The 13826-nt window shown below is 41.6% G+C and overlaps 2 protein-coding genes across 2 annotated transcripts; both read left to right on the top strand.

Annotated features, from left to right (window-relative positions):
• The first annotated feature begins 7429 nt into the window (after positions 1–7429).
• Positions 7430–8881, top strand: LOC123653910. Its single transcript, XM_045589887.1, has one exon. The coding sequence runs from the start codon at positions 7430–7432 to the stop codon at positions 8879–8881; it is 1452 nt and encodes a 483-aa protein (XP_045445843.1).
• Positions 8882–8922: 41 nt separating this feature from the next.
• Positions 8923–11013, top strand: LOC123653909. Its single transcript, XM_045589886.1, has 2 exons — positions 8923–9748; positions 10616–11013. The coding sequence occupies exons 1-2, from the start codon at positions 8923–8925 to the stop codon at positions 11011–11013; spliced, it is 1224 nt and encodes a 407-aa protein (XP_045445842.1).
• The last annotated feature ends 2813 nt before the right edge of the window (positions 11014–13826 follow it).

Raw genomic sequence — 13826 nt, 5'->3', positions numbered from 1 at the left:
GAAATTCCTGCTGTGCCCTACCTCAGTTAATTAATATAATTATAACAGGCCCTTAGATACATTCGAGTACATTTCAAATCCGTAACAGCCATTACTCGTCAAATGGGTACGTCGCGTCATCGCCGCAGTAACTCGACACCGCGTTGTTGTTAATTTATTTGCAACAAATCTTTTCACGCGTTCTCTTGAATAATTCAGTTGTCAAACGCTCAAGTTCCCTGTCCCCGACTCTATTGTTGTATGATTTATGATTCACAGGTTTATGAAATAATATTTGTCAAAGGATGTGATATTCAAACGAGTTTCTAGCGTTCCCCCTTTTCTAAATTATTGTTTGACAACAATTATTCTTTAAATTCACTTTCCGGTTGGCTTTTTTAAATTAAAATAACGTATTTTAAATTACAATATAACGTAACGTAACAAACACTATAATAGTTACATTTTATAAAGTTTGATTTTTTTTACTAACGTTGAATTGAACGGTTTGAACTTAAATTTATTTTGGTCAATTTAATATTACAGCTAGCTAATAAACATCAGTTTTATATTTTATTTTCAAAGACTATTCGTCCGATTTCTATAAAATTTAAAAATAATATAAGTTCATTAATGATTCATTCGTTCATTAAAGCTTCTGAACAATTCATTCAAAATCTTTTCTTCCATGATTTTCGATATTGTTTGTTAGGTTTTTTAATATCGATAGTCCTGTCTCAGAAAGCACTAATATATATTTAGCAATGTACTTCTTCACACTTTTTGCACAATACAAAAATTGTAACAATAAATAAGATTCAAAACAATTAGTTTGCAGTTACCATGACACATTGCTAACAAAAAATAAGCGTAAAAACAAGGACGCGTACAAAGGATATAATATGCATTTTATGTACTTTATAGCGGAAACTTTTCATGGTAGTAATAAAGACAAATTATTAATTAACTTAGAATTATATAAATAGGTTTGTCCATTTATAGAAGGACATGTAATCAAATGCCGTTACGTGAATGAGGGATGACCTTTGAGTCTCTGCTTGAGTACGTGTAATGAGAGAGCGGATGTTAATTATTTATTTAAAATCAACTCAAGATACTTCTACTTTATTACTGTCTAGTATATAATAACCATCTAGAAAATTATATAATTGATATTAATAACGTGATCAAACTTATGCAGTCAACGGTTATTTTATGATATCACTATTTATTTATTTTATATATATGAACTTTCAGGAATTTACCCGTTAAATTTCGATTACCATATACAGAGTAAAGCAGTGGCGGCATGTGGGGGCTGCCACGGGGAAGGGCATGGCCCCGGGCGGCGCATTTAAAAAGTAAAGTAAAAAAAAAATCTGATAAAAGTTCTGGTCTATGGAAAGTGTCTGATATATATATATATATATATATATATATATATATATATATATATATATATAAATAAATTAACCATCTAATGAAAGTTAAGTAACTCTTAAATTATCTATTTGTTACCTTTCTCTCTTGGTACCTGCCAAGGGTGCGATCCACACAAGCACGTAAGTATTCAAAGCACATGAGACACTACTGTGAGTCTATGGTTTCAAAATTGTGTTGGTATGTCACACTTACGAGCAAGTGTACCATGAGACTAAAGTTGAAAAGAATGAATAAACGAACGGATTACTGAAGAAGATACAAGTGCTACTCCCAAATTTTGTTTGTTTTAATTAATAACCTCTTGCATCAGTGGTACATTTTATTCTTAACTAGCTTCCACACACACACGCACACGCACGCACGCACGCACGCACGCCTGCTCGCATATACGCACACACACGCATGCACACTCACACACACACACACACACACACACAATACAGTAATGTGGTTTATGTACTAAAACAAGTCATATCTTTAACATATATAATTATATATGTATGTAGGTGATAACAAAACATGTTACGCTATCACACGGAAATACGTTCAAACGACTACTTAGCTGGAACTGGTCTTTTATCTTTCTGGACCGTTAATTTGACACCGGTTCATTATTTAAAAAAATTCGTTGTTTTTGTTAGTTTTGTCGTTGAAAGGTAAGTTATAAATAAATAAATATTTTATAAAATTCACACACGGTCGTCTGAACTTATGGTAAGCAATTTAATGCTTGTGTTACAGGTAACAGCCGACTGTTATAACTATTTTTTTATAAATATACATAGAAATAATACACATATAAATATATAAATACAAATATTACACCCAGACTCAGCGGGAATCGAACCCGCAACCTGCGGAACAGCACAAAATGCGCCAACGGGCTAGTAGGGGGTATTAGGGATAGTTGAAAAGAACAATGCCTTATCGCTCTAATTACTCCTAAATGTTTAAATATAAGCTTTTTGGGGCCCTCGATACTTTAAAAGCTGGGGTCTACAACGATACAAGGTACAAGGATTTCTCTCTAGTTAAATATAAAGAGTGAGTGTGTTTCGTCACTGCGTGTAGTTTTTTCCTTCCCCCTATTGAGAAAAAACTCTTCCCATAAACCTAAACCTAAATTTACACTGGTGCTAAAGTATGACACACTTGCATAGAAGCTTCAGTTAGGAAGCTTTAGCACAAAGCTTAATATTTTTATGATTATACGGCATCAACTAAGATGCTGTGTAAACTTCACTTTTTTGTGTTAGTATGATGCAGTCATTAAGATAGTATCGTACACGTAATTTGCGCTGATAATTTATACTAGATGACAATACAATATTGTAAGGAAGCTTTTTGTAAAAACAAGCGTCTGGTGTCAGAATCTGACGGTGGGCGTCATCTCACGGCTGCGTAAGCATTCGTCGCGACAGATGTAATTTCATAACGAAATTGGATTTTTCACACTCGCTGTTATTATGTTCTATTCTATTGTAATATTGTTTTGCTTTTACTGGTGACTTCGTATGTAAGGAATGTAGAATTAGGTGTATTAAAGTTTCTTTCTTTGGGCGTAAAAATGTGACCTGAACACAAAGATCATACCATATCTAAATATGAGGCGTGGACATTGAGAACTGGATTATTCCACAAATTTTAAAGTTACTCAACCTGTTGTAGAATGGATTGTGCTAAGATAAACAAAATAATTAGGAATTAACAAACGGAAGCTACGACATAATTAATTCAAGTAAGTGTTTACGCATAATAATTATAAAATCCGTTCACTAGAACTATTTCAATATCACCAATCTATAGAAGCTGTAAATTTATGCTTCAGTATAAAAGAATAATGTATTAAAAAAAAAGAATCAAAACAGCTTTATTTAAATAGGCCTTAAAAGCACTTTCGAAACGTTATTACAAAAATTAAAACATTTTAAGGTGATTATTATTTTTTAAAAGTAAAGCTACCGATTCGGTCTGTAGATTCTGCAGAGAATAATCGGCAAGAAACTCCTCAGTTACTCTTTTGAAAACAATATATAAACTGTGTTTTAGTACAAAATTAGTAATATCTTCGGTATTCTGGAAGAAATGTACAGTAACAGAAACAGTCTGTAACTGTCTTTAAATGTGTTTAATGTTTAAAATGTAGTTGTGGTGTATAATAAAGTATAAATAAATAAATAAATATCTTGTATGAAATACAGCGTCACTAACAAATCTTTATCAACTGTGTAATCCTGCACCGAATCATACGCTTTATCTATTAATTCATTTTAAATAAAACTTAGTTGAAACAAAAGAAAAAAAACAAAAATCACTATTATTGTTTTGATAGGCGAGGGTAGAAAAAAAAGAATTAGATGGATAAACGAATCTTTGATCAGCTTGCACAAGAAGAAATATAGCCAGTTGTAGATAATGGAATTACACGCATATTTAAAGACTGTTAACATGATAACAACCAGGTTTTTATGTAGTCCGTCGCTGAGGGAGTGGTGAGCATCCCATTAGACGGGAGCAAACTCGATACGCTTGTTATTAGCTCTGTCACCAGACTCGTTCGCCCATTACGGCGCACCTAAGACCGACGCTCAGCAATTTGTCACGTTTAGTTTTTCAACATGTTTTTTTTTTCATACAAACGTTGTAATTTCTTGTCATTTATTATCGATTTTATCTTTTTGTGCATGTGGCGAAGGCGGTTTCTTGTGCATTTTATGCAATTGATATATACTAACGAGTTAATGGATTAGTTACTGTTTTTTTCATGTCTAGTAGTTAAAAAAACTCGATGTTAATTTTTTTTTGGTTTGAATCTTAATTCCGTATACAGTACAAATGAAAATAAGTCGTAAATAATTCAAAAAAGTAAAGTAAGTAATTCTTTAATTAATTAATTTTAGTCAATGTGAATCTAGTGATTTGGATAGCGTATTGTTGTAACTACAGTTGTGTTATGAACCAAATGTAGCAACACTAAACTATTATATTATCTATGACAGTTAGTATAGTTTACGAAATGGTTTTTATCTATGAGCTGTCATTCGTCACCTTTTGAATTTAAAAATTTGCATCGTTTTTGCGGTCTCCGTATAAAAGTTACGCTTTTGTTTGTACTTGTTCGTTCTCGCGAAAAATTATCGCCTTTTGTTGATCGAACCATCCTTTGTTGTTTGAAGTAATTTAATTGTTAATAGCAAATTGTATTCCTTGTATTCCTTGTTGAATTATTGTGAAAAACGTGAGGGAACTACGCCGAACAACGGCCATTTTGATTGCTGGTTCCTGCTTCAGCCCGCCACTTCAGTTAAGTATAATTGATTAGCATTAGACGTAATGATTGGCCAATTATAGTTTGATGTTAATTAAGTTATACCTGGCGAGGCTTCACCGAACAGTATTCAGTGAAACTAAGGTAGGATTTTTATTTAAGACATTGAGTGTTAGCTCTGCGTACTGCAGACAATTGTTCGTCCCGTTCGTACCTGAGATCACGCTTCCACTCGTTTTCAATATACTCCAGGTCGGACGTAACAAGTTTTGGTAGCAGAGCGTGGTTAACTTATTGTTGCTCAGTTTATTATATTGTATGAATAAGTTAGGTCACAATTTGTTTAATTCTTTCTTTATTAAAATATTATATTTAGATACTTAAGGTCTAATATTTGGATTTGAGTTAATAACAGCTGTTGTCTTATGCTTTATTGAAGGTTAATTTCTTATAAATACTCTTGTTTGTTAGTATAAGATTAGAAATAGCTGTTTAAATGGGTATTTATCAGTAAATTCATTAATTTGTTGAGTAAATTGTGTTATTGCTTTGAATCTAGTTTGTTGAAATATTAGATTAAAAAACTTAGTTTTAATTTTTTCTTGTATTATTACTGAAGTTATTTAAGATTTGATACTTGATTTCAATTCAGTGATAGCAGTTGTTTCATTGGAATTAATTTGATTATTGTTTGTTGTTACTGTTGTTATATCTGTGCCTTTGAAGATGACTTCGACCGCGGTCACCATGGTCCGTGAATCTTGTTCAGGAATCACAGCTCAACTGAGATGGTTCAGTTCAGCGGTCGCCTTGGTGAATAGGGAAGACCGCACGGAGGCCTTAATAGACAGGTACGAGAAATGCCCGGCTCGACTTGAACAGGTCGAGACTCTGTACCAGCGCCTCCTTCTGCACCTTGACGATGTGCCAATGGAGTCGCTTCCGAAGGAGCGACGGGAGCAAGTCCACGAGGACTACGTCCAAATTTTGGGCCTCGCCGATGAAATATCCCAACGCGCCCGGGAGATCTTAGCCTCGCGCGCCGGAGTACCGCCTACAAGGGCCTCTTTGAAGACTCCCGTGGGCCTTTTGACCCGACTGCCTAACCTGGATCTCCCCCATTTCGATGGTCGACTCGACGCGTGGATGGGTTTCATCGGCCTGTTCGAAAGCCTTGTGGACTCTAGGGAGGATTTGAGCCTCTCCCAAAAGCTGGCCTACCTGCTCTCAGTGCTGGATGGAGAGGCAAGAGAATTGGTGCAGCACCTCCCGATTTGTGAAGGGAGCTATGCGGTCGCGCGGTCATTACTCACCAAGCGCTACCAAAACCAGCGCTGTCTGGCCGATGCTCATATCGACCAGATAATGGACATTCCTGTCGTGAGTAATACCGCCCAGTTGAGGACCAAGATGCTTAACCCCCTCGTTGCAGCTACCAATGCTCTTAGCCGCTTGGGCCTGCCGGTTGACCAGTCGTCATACTGGTTGGTGCGTATTATGCTCAAGCGGTTGCCGGTGTCCCTGAGAGCACGTTTTGAACAGGCGCACACTAGGGATGAGGCATCTCCTCTCCCTAGTTATGAGCAATTGTTGGCGTTCCTGGAGAATGAGTGTCGCATGGGCGACGTTATGAATGCGCCGGTGGAACTATCAAGCTCCGGACCCACCAACAAACGGCGCACTGCTCAAACGGCGCCAAAGGGAAGGGCGTCCCCCCGCTTTGCAGTCGCGCAAGCTGCGCGACCGGTCTGCCGGTTCTGTAAGTCCCGGGGGCACCGAACGATGCAGTGCCCGGACTTTGTAGCGTTGCATGTGGCCTCTCGTAGGCGGATTGCTAAGGCCCGAGGCTGGTGTTTCTCCTGCCTGGGGGACCACTTTCAGCGCGCTTGCCCCGACATGCACCCGTGTCCTGTTTGTGGAGGGCAACATTTAAAGGTGCTGTGCGCCAACGCAAATGGCCGCCGCGACCACCCGGGGTCGCCTTCGGGCGGGTATGAGAGCGGACACCGGGCTCAGTCCCGCAATTTGGAGTCCGGCTCACCTCCCCCCCGCCACGCAGATTGTGCTGCTGTGGATCGCCGACATGATTCGGCGCGCAGCCCCACGGGCGGGTATGGAAGGGGGCCTCGGGTTCAATCCCGCACCTTTGTGCCCCGTTCGCCCTCACCGCACCCTCGTGTCCAATCACGGTCACCTCCAGTCATTTACCACGATTACCGTGACGCACGTCCGGTACGATTGCCGTCCCCCCCTCTGGCGGAGCGTCCCCGTTTGAAGCCGCGCAACCCTCAGTACGGACGCTCCCGGCGCTACGAACCGCCGACTATGGCTCGTGGCAGTCGCCATCGAGAGGAGGGCGAGTTTAAACCACTCCCTCGTTTTGACGTGCCGTCCCGGGACAACGGCGATAGATCGCCGCCACGCCAACATTAGGATGTTGGCGTCTGCCCCCGCTATGCACCACCCCCTTTTGAGACCGTCCTCTTGCCCACGGCCTATGTCCGGGTCTGGGGACGGACGGGCGCCTCGGTTGTAGTCCGAGCAATATTGGACACAGGCTCACAAGGGTGCATAGCCTCGTCTTGGTTGGTGGGGCAGACTGGCCTGAATATTAAAAGGTATTCAGATGTAATAAGAGGTGTCGGGAACGCCCCTGTAACCACGGTTGAGGGCCACGTTTCGTTTGAGTTCTCGCCCTCAAATTCTCCACGCCCGACGCTGAGATCGTCGGCCATTGTGATGGAGAACATCTTGGGCAGTCACCCGCAAGTTCGGTTGTCTGCGGATGCGGTAAAATTGACCGCCGATTTGGACTTGGCTGACCCTAAATTCGACCTACCTGGCACGGTCGATTTGTTGCTTGGCGCCGATGTACTGGGCAAAATATTACTCGGTAAGGATCGTGTTTTGCAGCCAGGTGGCTTAGTAGCCCTCCGGACCATATTTGGGTTCGCATTGATGGGGCCTGTATTGAGGGCTCCCCCTCCTGCTGAACCTGGAACGGCTTTGATGGTGGGCTCCGCCCTCTCTGACGCCGTGCAGAGATTTTGGGAAGTGGAAGAGCCACCACAAGCACCCCGCTCTGATCCGGAACACGAGGAGTGTGAACGGTTCTACAAGAGCAACACCAGTTATCTTCGTTCTGGCCGGATCATGACAAGATTGCCATTTCTTGCCGTACGACCGCCCCTTGGCGACTCGCGGCCTACTGCAGAGAAGCGTTTATTGGCAATGGAGCGCCGCATGAGCAGGGACCCGCTACTTAAACAGAAGTACATTGACTTCATGCGGGAGTATGAGAATTTGGGACACATGTCTGTGTCAAAACTTGACTGGCGCTCGACGGAGCATTTTTTCCTCCCGCATCATGCTGTGATAAAGCCGTCAAGTGGCAAGCTGCGCACAGTATTTGATGGTTCTGCGCAGACCACATCGGGAGTGTCCTTGAACCAGTGTCTTCATTCTGGTCCCAAATTGCTTAAGGACCTTTGTGACGTCATCACGCGGTTTCGGCGTCACCAATTCGTTTTCGTAGCTGACATCAAGATGATGTTCAGGCAAACGGTAATCCACCCTGATGATCGTCGATACCAGCTGATATTGTGGCGGGAAAACCCGCAAGACCCCATACTTGTCTACGAACTCAACACGAACACATACGGGCTGCGGTCTAGCCCCTTTTTGGCCATACGTTCGCTTTGGGAGCTCGCAGATCGAGAGCGTATGTCGTTTCCTCGCGTAGCCGCCATTTTGAAGGAGGACCTATATGTTGATGACATATGCACTGGTGCGTCCACGGAGAGAGAGGCTCTCCTTTTGCGTGACGAATTGATTGGCATCCTAGCCTCCGCAGGATATGAATTGCGTAAATGGATCTCCAACTTACCTGCGCTCTTGGATGGGCTACCTGATGACCACCAGCAGGATCCTCACCTATTTGAGAACCGTGACAATCCTACCATGATGACAGTCCTTGGAATACAGTACAGACCAGTCCAGGACATCTTCACGTTCAACGTCATTTGGATTCGCCTCGCACTTGGACGAAACGGCTGGTTCTGTCGACTGTCGCGAGAACGTTTGATCCCAATGGTTGGATATGCCCAGTCATATTCTGGGCCAAATGCTTCCTGCGGAGACTTTGGACTGCAGGTCTTGGATGGGACGAGCCACTCCGCGAAGCTATTTTGAAGGACTGGCTCCTGTTTGCTTCCTCATTGCCTGCTATCAATATGATATCGTTGCCCCGTGCTATGCTTCCACCAGGGAAGCATACAGCGTCCCTTCATGGGTTTTCGGACGCTTCGGAACGTGGGTACGCAGCAGCCGTATATTTGCGCACCGTGACCATGGATGGTCAAGTGAAGGTGTCATTGGTCATGGCGAAGAGCAAGGTCGCGCCTCTTCGAACTACCTTGACAATTCCCAAGCTAGAGTTGTCAGGGGCGGCCCTTCTTGCTCGCCTCTTGAATCACGTCATGTCCACCTTGTGCCCGTCAGTTAACATTGAGACAGTCTATGCATGGACTGACAGTCAAATTGTCCTATGTTGGCTGAAGACGTCAGTCCACACCTTAGAGGTGTTTGTTGCAAATCGGGTCTCTCAGATCCAGAAATCGGAAACCCCGTTAATCTGGAGGCATGTGCCTGGCGAAGTCAACCCTGCTGATTGCGCATCACGGGGATGTATGGCCCCCTTTTTGGTTGAGCACTCCCTGTGGTGGGGACCTGAGTGGTTGACCAGGTCAGAATCTAATTGGCCGCGAACACCGGCCTTGGATACTGTCACATTGCCTGGGTTGCGAACCCTTGCGATTGAACGGCGGGACCATTCGTTCGACCCAGACTTCCTAATGAATCGCTACAGCTCATTAGACAAATTACTGGGGGTCACCGCTTGGATCAAGCGCTTCACCAGAAATTGTAGACACCCACAGAACAAATGCTTGGAGGCGTTCTTATCGCCACAAGAGCTCCAGGATGCTCTTCTTCATTGGGTTCGTTCTGTGCAAGAAGAGAACTTTGAAAATGAGATTGATATTTTGAGAAAAGGCAAATGTAAGCTGTCTGGAGCCATTTGCAAACTGAACCCCTTTTTGGACAGTGCGGGTCTTTTGCGAGTCGGAGGGCGTCTAAGGAACGCAAACCTCCCGTATGGAGCTCGTCATCCCCTCCTGTTGCCCAAAAGTGGCCACTTAGTGAGTTTGTTGGTGACTGATCGTCACATCAAGAACTCCCACGCCGGCTGTAATGCCTTATTGGCCATTTTACAACGAGAATTTTGGATTTTATCGGCCCGAAGGACGATCCGTAGTGTGGTCTTTCGCTGCATGTCTTGTTATAGACTCAAGGCCTCTACCATGCAGCCTATCATGGGTGACCTGCCGTCGGATCGGGTCACAGAGACAAGGCCCTTTGCTGGAGTTGGGACGGACTTTGCAGGTCCCTTTTCGGTTAAGACCTCGACCCTCAGGAACAGTAAAACGGTCAAGTCCTACCTGTGCGTCTTTGTTTGCCTGTCCACCAAGGCGGTACACTTAGAACTAGTCTCAGCCCTCTCGACAGAGGCCTTTGTTGCGACGTTAGATAGATTCGTGTCACGACGAGGACTACCGTCCTTGATTCGGTCGGATTGCGGCACCAACTTCAAAGGCACAAATAACTATTTAAAAGAGATATATGAATTTTTGGCGTCTAATGAGACTGAGATTGCGTCTAGACTAGCTAGTCGCAGAATAACTTGGAAGTTCAGTCCCGCGTCATGCCCCCACTGGGGAGGAATTTTTGAAAGTGTTGTAAAGGTTGCCAAAACACATTTGCGACGAGTAATTGGCGAGTCCGTATTAACACTTGAAGAGCTCGCAACTGTGTTTTGCAAAATTGAAGCCATGTTGAATTCACGCCCGTTGTGCCCGATCTCTTCAGACCCTAACGATTTGGAAGCCCTCACACCGGGCCATTTTTTGATTGGACGGCCGCTGAACGCCCTGCCGGAATACCCCTATGTTGATGTGAAACTCAATCGTCTCTCGCGGTTTGAATTGATCCAACAACTCACTCACAGCTTTTGGAAACGTTGGAATTTGGAATATTTGCATATTCTCCAGCAGCGCGTTAAGTGGACTGACAAGACTGATCCACCGCATGTTGGTGACCTCGTTCTGGTTAAGGACGCTAACTCACCGCCACTGTGTTGGCGCAGAGGGCGCATTCTTAACCTCGTCTTTGGAGCAGATGGAGTGCCCCGTTTTGCTGAGGTTCGGGTGGACGGTTCTGTTCTGAAGAGAGCGGTATCAACCTTGTCACGACTGCCAATTGATTAGCGGCCAGGTAGTCCTGGCCGAGGCGGGTAGATGTTATGAACCAAATGTAGCAACACTAAACTATTATATTATCTATGACAGTTAGTATAGTTTACGAAATGGTTTTTATCTATGAGCTGTCATTCGTCACCTTTTGAATTTAAAAATTTGCATCGTTTTTGCGGTCTCCGTATAAAAGTTACGCTTTTGTTTGTACTTGTTCGTTCTCGCGAAAAATTATCGCCTTTTGTTGATCGAACCATCCTTTGTTGTTTGAAGTAATTTAATTGTTAATAGCAAATTGTATTCCTTGTATTCCTTGTTGAATTATTGTGAAAAACGTGAGGGAACTACGCCGAACAACGGCCATTTTGATTGCTGGTTCCTGCTTCAGCCCGCCACTTCAGTTAAGTATAATTGATTAGCATTAGACGTAATGATTGGCCAATTATAGTTTGATGTTAATTAAGTTATACCTGGCGAGGCTTCACCGAACAGTATTCAGTGAAACTAAGGTAGGATTTTTATTTAAGACATTGAGTGTTAGCTCTGCGTACTGCAGACAATTGTTCGTCCCGTTCGTACCTGAGATCACGCTTCCACTCGTTTTCAATATACTCCAGGTCGGACGTAACAAGTTGAATACCATGAAAAATAGAAATGATCTAACATACCAATAAATAATTAAAAATTATAAATGATTATGATCTATACATATAATAAAATGGTAGGAAAGTCAAAACTGTACATTGAATATTTTTTTAAAAGAATACTTGGAGCGTGATCTACAATCGATACCGAAGCCAAAAATATAGTTTTTAGAATTTTTGTCTGTTTGTCTGTATGTATATCCGGGATAAACTCGAAAAGTACCGCATGGATTCTCTTCAAATTTGGCACGAATATTATTAAGAAGTCGCGTCAACATATAGGCTACATATTATCATGCTATCACCTACCGGGAACGAGCAGTAAAGCTTTATTTCCTCAACGCATTCTGTAACAAAATAACCATGATATATAATAAGCTAGCTTCACACTATAAAAATCACGCAATAAACCGATAAACTAAGCCGATAAACATAAATTAATATAAGTAGACATGACAATTTTAAAGCAGCGCCATCTATGAGATTTTTCTGTAGATATGAAATGTAAAGAAGAAACGGGTAAATGAATGTTATTTTAAAAGGTATAATCGTATGTATTTTTGGTGCTGTATAGCGTTCACGCAGACGACGTCGCGGCAGCAGCTAGTTATATATAATAATCATAAACTTTAAAGCGTTCACTGATTCTCACTTTAATATGTTTTGATTGAAACAACGTTAAATGAAGAGGTAAAGATTATCACAAAATATTTTTTTCCTTAAAACAACCTAATTAACATTTTTACGCGGAAATACTTATAGATAACAAGAAAACGTTGAACTCCCATGTATGTGCGTAGGTATAATTTACATATTTTACGTAGTTTGCATAAATATATTACAAACAAAGCATAAAGATAGTTACAGACAGTACACAGAACAATGGGCGGACTTATGACTAATTAGCCATTTCTTCCAGACAACCCAGACATAAAAAGGAAATTTATCTAAATTATTAATTAAAAAAATATTTAATTATTAATTGAAAATTTATTTAAATAACTGATTAAACTGAGCATGTTTTTCTTATTGTGAAACACTTGAAACTCAAGAGATTTAACATTAAAGAGTATCACTTCAGCCTATCGCAGTCCACTGCTGAACATAAACCTCCCTAATTCACGCCAAAAACAGCTAGAACTCATGTGTTTTGCTCATAGTCACCACACTGGGCAGGCGGGTTGGTGACCGCAGGGCTGGCTTTGTCGCACCGAAGACGCTGCTGACCGTCTTCGGCCGTTGGATGGTTATCCCGTAATCGGTCAGTTTTAAAGAATGTACTTTGCTGCAATTCATTTTATTAAGATATTGAAAGACATTGGACTAGCGAACACTGCTTTGGCTGTTGCGATGGCAGCCGTAGGCATGTGCCCCGGAACGGTTTGTCGATTGGAAAACAAAGCATTTTCGGATTAGGGATTTAAATATTGCCATTTAGGTGTTTGCTGTGGTCTAGGCGTTGCTTGTGTATTGTAATTAATTTATTTGTTACTCGTATTATACAGATCGTCTAGTAACTACTTCTAGTACAATAGATTAGTACACATAGTATAATTGATTGATTGGTTTAATGGCTTTCAGTTATTCCAGTGGAGTACGGTGGATTCCGCCAACGTCACGTAGAGTGTAGACCACACGAAGGAGATTGCTCGGTGTGGTTGAGATAACAGTCTCAAATTAATTTTACACATAGTTTATATCTGTGTTGTATTTACAGCATGCACGTCTGACATAACGTTGTTAGACAATGTGACCTACGTACGTGTTAAGTGTGCATCGACAACTGTTACAGTTACATAAGCGTTAAAGATACTAAGTGCTTAACAAGAAATATTACTACGCAAAATGTACGCCACATTTCGCAGTCAGATCGCATTAGTTTGTAACCTTTTTTGCTTAATAAACGACGAGGTAATGTGGTTACACATATTGAAATGACATTAAGGTTATTGTGATTGTGGCCAATATTTTTATGTATACCTGTTTTTTTTTTTTTTTTTAATAAATCAATAATAACGCTTGAATGAGATCTATTTATCGCAATGATACAAGATAACTGTCGCTATGGAGTGTATTTTCTGTTGTTATCGCTGCTTACAACAATTTCTTTAAATTTTTGTAATTGTAGCAAAAATTAAGGTCATCTTACAGAGCCCTGATGGTACGCCTAGGGCCCTCAGGGAC

The sequence above is a fragment of the Melitaea cinxia genome, chromosome 5 (assembly GCF_905220565.1).
Source record: "Melitaea cinxia chromosome 5, ilMelCinx1.1, whole genome shotgun sequence".
In the NCBI taxonomy this organism is placed as follows: Eukaryota; Metazoa; Arthropoda; class Insecta; order Lepidoptera; family Nymphalidae; genus Melitaea; species Melitaea cinxia.
The sequence above is the reverse complement of the archived record's forward strand: the minus strand, read 5'-3'. Positions and strand labels throughout refer to the sequence as shown.

Bases quoted from the DNA above. Each gene is read 5' to 3' on its own strand.
- LOC123653910 (XM_045589887.1), top strand. From the start codon at position 7,430: ATGGAGAACATCTTGGGCAGTCACCCGCAAGTTCGGTTGTCTGCGGAT.
- LOC123653909 (XM_045589886.1), top strand. From the start codon at position 8,923: ATGATATCGTTGCCCCGTGCTATGCTTCCACCAGGGAAGCATACAGCG. The intron at 9,749-10,615 runs GTAAGCTGTCTG...CGATCTCTTCAG, and splicing joins TATTTTGAGAAAAGGCAAAT to ACCCTAACGATTTGGAAGCC.